Here is a 9,522-nt window from a genome sequence, read left to right on the forward strand (position 1 = left end):
AATGTATCCAACATGTTTTATAAAAGTTCAAGAAGTTATTTAACATGTTTTGGATTGTTCAAGGACTTATTTGTTTCAAAAATTGTCCAAGGACTTATTTAACATTTTTTGGAATGTCCAAAGACTTATTTGTTCCAAAAATTGTCCAAGGACTTATTTAACATTTTTTGGAATGTCTATGGACTTATTTAACATATTTTAGAATGTCCAAGGACTTATTTGTGCCAAAAAATTGTCCAAGGACTTATTTAACATGTTTTGGAAAGTTCAAGGACTTATTTGTTCCAAAAAAAAGTTCAAGGACTTAATCRTTCCAAACAAGAAAGTTCATTGGTTTTTATTATACTTTTCCCTTAATTAATTGCAAGTCACATGTGATTTTAACAAAGTAGTAATTTTTTTAAAATGTTACCTTAAATAAAAATATATTATTTTAAAAAGAATTAAATAATGCTTATTTTAAATGTCTTAAATAGAAAATGAATTTTTTTAATTAAAAGATAAATCACATTAAAATCCTAAAAATAGTAAAAGGAAAAATCCTAAATAAATGTCTTAAATGACTTTTATATAAATAAAACAACTTTTATGCCTGTATTTATTCAGTTTCGGAATTTTTTATTTAAAACATTATTTATTATTTTATTTTCTTATTTAATTAAAATTCTCGTTTAAATTGTAATCAACTTATACATTTCTTGCATTTGTTATTTAACTACAAAATCTTATTGAAGGACAAAATTTACCAATTAATATCATTATATAGTATTTATAATTTAAACAATAAAATATAAAAATGTTATAAAAGAGTATTTTTAGTCATTTATATAACTTTATTACAGTTCCAAATTTACATACAACGAATCGAATAGATGTAATACCTAGGATTCACATTTGCATATATTCATGTATTTCATACATCAAGAAATACAAATACATATTCGGTCCCAAATATATATATACAAAAACTACATTAAAAGTAACTACCAAATTTTTTCACAAAATCTCTATAAAAAACTTGTACTCATAAACAACATGCAGGTACAAGTAACATCATATTATCCCAAAATCCATATGCAGGCAATTATATATTTCTTCATAAATTTCCCTTTCCACATTTTAAAACACCAAAATGAGGGTTAGACCTTGAGGTCTAGTGAGAAATATCATTTATGCAATTACAGGGTGAAAATCACTAAATCAAGTTTATAAATCTATATTTGTAATATAACTGTTAGGACCAAAATTGTCCTAAATATCATGAAAGTTTTATTAAAGCAATTTGCGCCAAGTATGAAAGTTTATATACTTATCTTCAGATATCTGAATTGTGTTTACAAGATTAAGTCTAATTAAATCTGCAGACTTGTCTTCAGAGATCTGAAAATGTGCTCGCAAGACTAAGTACTTGTCTTCAGAGATATGAAGTCTAAATTTTCAAAGTTATACTTTAGAATTTTTTCAAGAGTACAAGTCTAAAGAGTCATTTTTCAGAGTTATTCAAATACCCAATATCTTGATAAGAATAATCCATGGGTAAAACTTGCATCATATAGAGCAAGACCAACCAAAGCTCATTTGGTCCTTAAGGACTAGAGCCCTTCTGGTCTTACCAACCAGAGCATGACCAACCATATAAATGATCATGCAGTTCTTATATCAGTTTCCAATTGAGGAAAACTTTAACCAAAAACTTACCATCATACTAAAAATAGTATATAATTGTTCAAAAACACCCAAGTACGATACCATACGATTCCTTATTAAAACCATATCAAATGAAGCTTTTAAAGTAAAACTTACAATTAAAAACTCACCTTATGATCACAAAAATGAAGATGAACAACAGTACGTATTCAGATTATAATCACAGAATTAACTTCTTTTTCCCCTTACAGGCTTGTGTACTTTACACACAAGAGAACACACACATAAAAGCTCCCTTTTCTTTTTCTCCACCAAATGAGATAAAATAAACATCTTATTACTCATTTTAAATATTAAGAGGCAGTAGTGGGATTGATATTTTAAAATATTTTGTTCTCACACCCTCACATGAGATAATAAAAATATCTCATATAAAATAACCATATAAACAATAAGGGGTGGTGGGGATTCATAAATATTTAAGCAAATAGACGAATTAAACCCCTCAACTTACCACCATTATTCGAAATTAATGCTCAACTTTGTAACCGAAAAACCCGATTATCACAATAGATATATTGTAGAGAATTTGGGTTTCATGGTAGTAATCACTTTGATATTTCCTTAATTATGTATGAAAAGCATTTTTCATATACTACAATGCCTTAGGTTGCACGAAATTAGTATTGGAACAATCCAGACTAGTTACCATCAGTTTAAGGCATAAACTCAAGTATATATTAGACCAGTGATCAAGGGATATGGACCCTTGATCACATTTAATTTCACCCTCATCCCATGAGTTGTGCTGGATACGAGAATTGATCTAGTGCATCTCGATGCATTTCAAAACTGTTGAACTTCAATTAGGATTGATCCAAGTGTGGAGATCCCGTTTGACCCTTTTCACCATAACTTCCATTCTCATCGGAAACTAACCTTATATATACATATACATATATATATATATGTGTGTGTGTGTGTGTGTGTATTGTGTGTTCACCAGATCAACAGTTTATGTATTTATAGAAGAGATCGACGATTATGGATGGTTAATATGTAACTGTACGACAGTTACAACCACTAACAGATAAGATCAAATAACAATTCCAAGTTTGCAATTGATTTAGAAGCTCTGAGTTAGAAGCACCAAGCTTAGAAGGACCGAACTCAGAAAACTCAATCCCTGAGTGAAGACTCAGAAGCCCTGAGCAGAAGACTCAGAAGTTCTAATTCCAAAGGCTTCTGAATACTTGGGCAGTTTTTCACTAAGCATAAGAATTAATTCAAGATCCGGCCTTCTAAAATTCATCCAAAATGTCTCATAACTTAGAATTTTGAAGTAAATCCTTTCATAAAATCTGTAGAGGCTTATGATTTCAACCACTTGGGCGCTTCCCTTTGGACCCCACTAGGAGGAGCAGCCGCTTGACCTTGAACTTATGGCAATCTAAGGTGATGGAAACAACATTCGTGAGTATGCACTTTGCACCTTCTAACTCACATTATGTTTGCCTTCTCACCTAATTGGTATCAACTAAATCACAATTACACCAAAATGATTGATGACATTAAGATCACGAATGCAAATCTCATTTCAATTTCCTCTTAACTAAAGACATAGTCAAACTTGATTAAATTCCATTTCAAATCCTTCATATTTTAATTCCTTTGACAAATTTCAATTTCAATAAAACTCTGTTAATCAAATGCCACCCAACACTATATTCTTGAGTCCTTTTTCATGATGGAAAGGGAGGGAAAATGAATGAAAGTTAGCGAGCGAAAGAAAAAATTCGTGTTCTCAAGTTTTTTAATAGGAAAAGTTAAAAAAAAGGAAACAATTAACAATAATAAAAAGAATATATTTTCTTCTTTTTCTTTTCTTCCTTTAAATTGTCTCTTAAAAACAAGAATAATTTCTAAATTTAAAAAATTCTAAATCTATTTTTTTAAAATAATATAATTAATAATAAAGTATATAATATATTTAATATACAGGGACAAGACTAGTCGGAATCACGTTACCCAACGTCGTCCCCATATTCGGTTTTAACTTTTAAGGATCCATGTTCCCATCCCAATCCCCGATTTTGCAAAGAATCCCCGGTCCTTTCGGGATGGACATATCGGTTTTCCCAATAAAACGGGTGTTATTCCCATTTCTATATTATTTTGACCTTTTTTCTTATGTACATTCTATTCTAACTTATTTTACTTTTGTTTAGATAAGAAAAAAAATGGAAAGTCAAAACGTTTAATCAAACAATTACATATGACGTTGTGAATTGTGATTTAGTTAACATATGAATAATTTTGAAAATAGATGAGATTTAAATAAAGACCGTTTTAGATCAAATATAATGTTTAATATATTTGATTTAAAATATCTCACATAATTCCCTGTTACGGGTTTTTGATCCCCGTTGGATACAAGATAGAGGATGGGATCATATTCTAAAAATTGGGAATCGTAGACGAAGATAGGAATTAAGGGGTTGTTTACCAAATGCTTACTCGGGTAAGTGAACACCAAGCCACGTTATCTTACCGAATAATTATGGTAAGGATTAAGAATCTTACCCGGTAAGAGCGACAGAAAGACCAAGAGTCTTACCCGGTAAGTGAAGACGACGACTATTACCACGGTAAGCGCTTACCGGGTAAATTGTTCCATATGATACCGTTTTGGTGAACTAAAATCTTACGTGGTAAGTAAATGATAGTATTAAATTATACCGTTGATTACCGAATAAGTGTATGATAAACGACCCCTAAGTCTCTTTCCCATCCCCACCCCACCCCATTTCCATTTCCATTTCCATTTCCATGATTATATACTTTAGATGTTCAAGGATCATATAAATTTCAAATAACAATATTCCAATATTATCTAATATTTAAAATACAATCTAACGAATTAAATAAATGTAATATAGAAAAATACAAATTCCCATAAATTCTTTTAGGTATCTTTACAACAATCAAACAATAAGAAATATTAAATCTGCAAGTAAACAGATTTGAATGTATGTTCTTGTTTGGTTGTTAACACAATACTTAAAACTAACAAGGGATCTGATGAGTAAACCATCGAAGAATTTTAATGGGAAGTTTGATGAGATCCACTGCTAAATTTGCAAGTCCAGCAAAACAACAGCAACAAGGGCACAAACAGCTCACCACCGATCCAATGATCCAAATCACGGCACCGATCACCGAAAAAACCAAAGCGATCAGAGCAAATGGCAATCCGATCAGAAACCCTAACGGCCTGCAATCACCGTCTCCCATTCTTCCGATTCGAAATCTGAAATCTCGATTTACTGCGTGTTCTTGGCGTTGTGTGTGTTAAAACGAGAGTCGTGAAAATCTGAAATCTCGATTTACTGCGTGTTCTTGGCGTTGTGTGTGTAAAAACGAGAGTCGTGAAAATCTGAAATCTCGATTTACTGCGTGTTTTTGGTGTAGTGCGTGTGAGAATGAGATTCAAAAACTGTAGAGGAGTCTAGGGGTTTATGTAGAATTTGGTTTCCTGGCGCAGTTGACCGAAATGGCCCTTGAAGGTGTGCTTGGATTGGACTGAGTCGTCGGAAATCTCAGGGCGATTTTAGTAAATTTGGTTTGTTGGGTTGGGGTGGGGCCGTGGGGGTGGTTTAGTCGTTGACCGAGGAGGAGACTTTTCTGAAAACGTGGGGGTGTGCAACTATGCATTTTCCATGTGTGGTGCGGTGCAGGAAATAATATTTTATTTTATTAAATAAACCATAAATCTATATATCTATTAAACTAGTTGTACACCCACGTAATGCGACGGGAGCCGTGAATTTTAACGATTTTAAAGTTTCACTGATTTTATTAGAGAAGATTTAACGATGATATAAGTTACATTTGGTATTTATATATTAATACAATTTGAATAAATAAGAGTTATGGTTCCAATTACAGTCTATCAATAAAAAAAATCGTATGACAGTTTAAAATCCAATATATTTAAAAATCCAACATATTTAAGCGACTCCACAAATGTTTTTGATTTGTACCAAGAGCAAAGAATCAAGAGATTGAGACCGAGAGTTTAGAGCAATTGAATGAGATAAGTTTTAATAACTCATGGTGAATCTCAGTTTGAATCTCACATTGGAGATGAGGAGAAGACATAGAGGTATGAGAGAGTGTAGGCATGAATGAAAGGTACCAAAAGTATCTTGAGAATATGAAAAGAAAGGTAATAATGTGCAATGGTAACTTGTACTATATGTTATCTTAATTGTAGATTAAGATATTTTAAGACTGAATGCATAAAGTAGTAGTACTTAATGCATTATGAGTTATTTTTAAGACTTTGTGCATTAAAAATTGTTTTTAAAACTTTTGATAAATCTGATTTATAATATAATATAAATAAAAAAACAAGGTTGATCATTTGGCTTTTCCTAAAAGCTAGAAAACTCATTTATCTTTTTTCTCGTTAACCTTTATTTAAATCTTTTTCCCTAATTTCAATGTCTAATTTTTATAACATTGATTATTCATTTATTTTGCATTTAACACCATCTTTTCATATTTCAAGACTCTTTTTCATGTCTCAATCATTTCATTTTCTTTCTCATGAATTGTTCATTGTTCAATCTATTTTTCTCAATCTACATCACTTGATTTGTTTTTCATATTTCATTTTATTTTCTCATGAATTGTTCATCGTTCAATCTCTTTTTCTCTACCTACATCACTTGATTTGTTTTTCATTTCATAAACCATTATTTTTCAACAAATTCATTTTCAAGTTTATTTCAATAAAACTAATTCGGGTATGCATTACATTTGATTTTTGTTGGGATTTACGAGTTTTGTTTATACCTTTTCTCTTCTATAATTTTCTTAAGTTTTCCTCAATGAAACCAATAGTTTGTTTTTGACAACGTTTTCAGAATTTTGATGGCAAAAATGGTTCAATGACGGAATCAAAATATTACAAGCAATGATGTAACCTCAACAAACTTCTAACATGTTCTTTTTAATGATTATCTTTTTTCAAATATACTTTGAGAAAACTAATACATGTATGCGTTCCTTTTGAGTTTGTTTGAGATTTTAAAGTTCTTTTTGCTTAAAGGAGAAACCAAACATAATGAGATTCTTTTTTTTTACTTAGATTTTTTATTTTTTAAAATATTTGATATATGTAAAAGACTTTTCCATCCATATATTTAAAACATGAAATTCATTAAGATAAGATTGTTTTGGTAATTTTAAAAAGTTAACCACCAGCATTTTCATCTTTATTCTTGGAGGTGAAACCTCCAAACCCTTCCACGTGCTCCTCCATGATTTATTCACCAATAAATCTCTTTTTCTTTCTCTTTATCATTTGATGTATTCTTCATTTTACAAACCATGATTATTTAATAAAATCTTTTTTCAGGTAAACTTTTCCCGCTCTATTCATTACTTGATTTCTTCTTTCATTTTATAAACTGTTATCATTTAACAAGATGGTTTTCAGGTTTATTATAATTATACTAATTTAGATATTTTTCTTCCTCTCTATCACTTGATATATTATTCATTTTACAAATTTTTATTCTTCAACAAAATATTTTTTCAGGTAATCTTTTAATTTCGTTCTACATCACTTGATTTGTTCTTTCATTTTATAAACTCTTATTATTCAACAAGATCGTTTTTTAGGCTTACTATGAGAATATTAATTTAGTTATTATTTTTGAATTTTGTTGGGATTTTAGAGTTTAATTTTTTTTTTTTACTTTTGTCTTCTATATTTTTGTTAAGTTTTTTTTTAATGGAATTCAGGGTTTGTTATTGGCGGCTGTTATAGAGTTTTGATGACAACAACGGTTCGATAATTGAATTTTGAATGTATGTATTAAAAAATATATGATATAACGTCAACAAACTTCAATATGTTCTTTTTCAATAGTTATTTCTTTTTTCAGATTTATTACAAGAAAACTAATACTACATTTTCTTTCGAATTTTGTTGGAATTTTAAATTTTTTTTTTGTTTTTGTCTTTTATATTTTTTCTAAATTTAAAATTTTACTAATCATCTTATTTACATGACACTTGAATATAATAATGTGTATGTTTTTATTTACATAACAATTAAATTTATTAAAAACTTATTATAATTAATATTATATATCTATAAATACTAATAAATAAGTAACTTTTGGGACACGTGTTATATTTCTGTGTGGCGGTTATTGATTTTTCCCGCCTAAACATATATCTAGACACAATTTTCACTTACGGTTCAAATAGGTCTATTTAAGTGACACGTGTCCCTTCGGGCGGTTAATTTCACGTATTCGTGGTATAACCGCCTTCGCAGAGTAATTGGCGGTTCAGAGTTCCAAAATCTGAAGTCCTCCTTACCAGATTTAGAGCCGTCCAACGATTTCGCCTCCAGATTTAGAAGTAGGAGACTCAGAGGTCTCTGCATGTACTATGCAGAGGCTCTGCATCTGGAGTGAAGCTCTGCATGTAATATGCAGAGGATCTACATCAAGCACTTAACCTTTTTAGCGTTTAAGCCTTGATCTTCCTTTGAATACAGCACGTGCTCTATATATGAGACACTTAACTCTTGAGTAGCTTTGTCTCTTGATGTCTTCTACATGAGAACTCTAGGAAAATTCAGAGCTATAATTCTGAATTTAACTCTGGAGTAGTTAACAAAATCAGGTTTAAAATTTCAAATTCGAATTTTGAAGCATTTTTCACAAAGCAGTATTACCTGGACCCTGCCAGAGGCTGCCGCCCTTGGACCCCGCCACCGGGGGCGCTGCTCCCGGACCCTCGTCGTTTAGGGGCTTCGCCCCTAAATCAAAATAAACTCAAACAAGTGTGCACTCCGCACCTCTCTTACCTGTTCGATATTTATCATGATTACATTGGTCAACAATTTAATCCCATTACACTTAAATGATATTAATGATACAAATCATCAACATGAAGTCATCAGATATTGGTTATTTCTCAAACTTACAACATAACTCTAAATTGTTTTATTCCAAACTTGTTTATATAGTTTATTCCCGGACTTAGAATACAACTCTAAACTCCTCTTCAGAGTTACGTTTCTGAGTTATAAGAAGTCAGAATTCTTGTGACTCAGAGTTATGCTCGTACATACTTTCTAGACTTAGAAGACAACTCTGAATTCCTTTTATTCAGAGTTAAGTCCAGAGTTAATTTCCAGCCTAACAATAGAATTCTGAATTCTTATGTTCCAGAGTTAATGTTCAGAGTTTTTTTTTTCAGAGTTAATGTCCAGAGTTTTTCTCATTTAAAATACCCCGTGTAATACACGGGGTCGAACCTAGTATATATATATATATATATATATATATATATAACTTGAAATGGAGATGATGATTAATCACATTAATTTAATAGTTTACAAGTAAAAAAAAATAACCTCATTGCAATCAATATATATAAATAAGATACTTATAATAATTTCATATAATATAACTTATCATTTATGTGTTCTCCATCTCCATGTACGAGTTATAAACTATTGGTACGCACTCCCCTCTTTTTTTCCGTCTCTCATATATGGCAGAAGAGTATGCACGGGTTTATCAATATATTAAGAAGACATTAGAGCACGAATTAAGGAGAAGTCTCAATTGATGTTTTAGAATTTTGTGAGAATTTTGATTATTTTTGCTTTTGTTGTGGATTCACTTTTGTCTTTTATATTTTTTTTTATAGTTTCTTAATTTGTAATTTTGGAAAAAAAAATCCAATTAATTAAGTTGCATTGGTTGTACAAATGAACATGGTTGCATTTGAAATATACCCTATATATATTATATATATATATATATATATATATATATATAT

The 9,522-nt window shown here is 30.3% G+C and overlaps 1 protein-coding gene across 1 annotated transcript; it reads right to left on the minus strand.

The window, feature by feature from the left end:
- Positions 1–4,583: 4,583 nt before the first annotated feature.
- Positions 4,584–5,132, minus strand: LOC112525744. The gene is made up of 2 exons (XM_025135992.1): positions 5,019–5,132; positions 4,584–4,955 (listed from the first exon to the last, which is right to left on the minus strand). The coding sequence occupies exon 2, from the start codon at positions 4,939–4,941 to the stop codon at positions 4,714–4,716; it is 228 nt and encodes a 75-aa protein (XP_024991760.1). The 5' UTR covers positions 4,942–4,955; positions 5,019–5,132; the 3' UTR covers positions 4,584–4,713.
- Between the last annotated feature and the right edge of the window lie 4,390 nt (positions 5,133–9,522).

The sequence above is a fragment of the Cynara cardunculus genome (assembly GCF_001531365.2).
Source record: "Cynara cardunculus var. scolymus isolate 2C chromosome LG 13, CcrdV1, whole genome shotgun sequence".
Taxonomy (NCBI): Eukaryota; Viridiplantae; Streptophyta; class Magnoliopsida; order Asterales; family Asteraceae; genus Cynara; species Cynara cardunculus.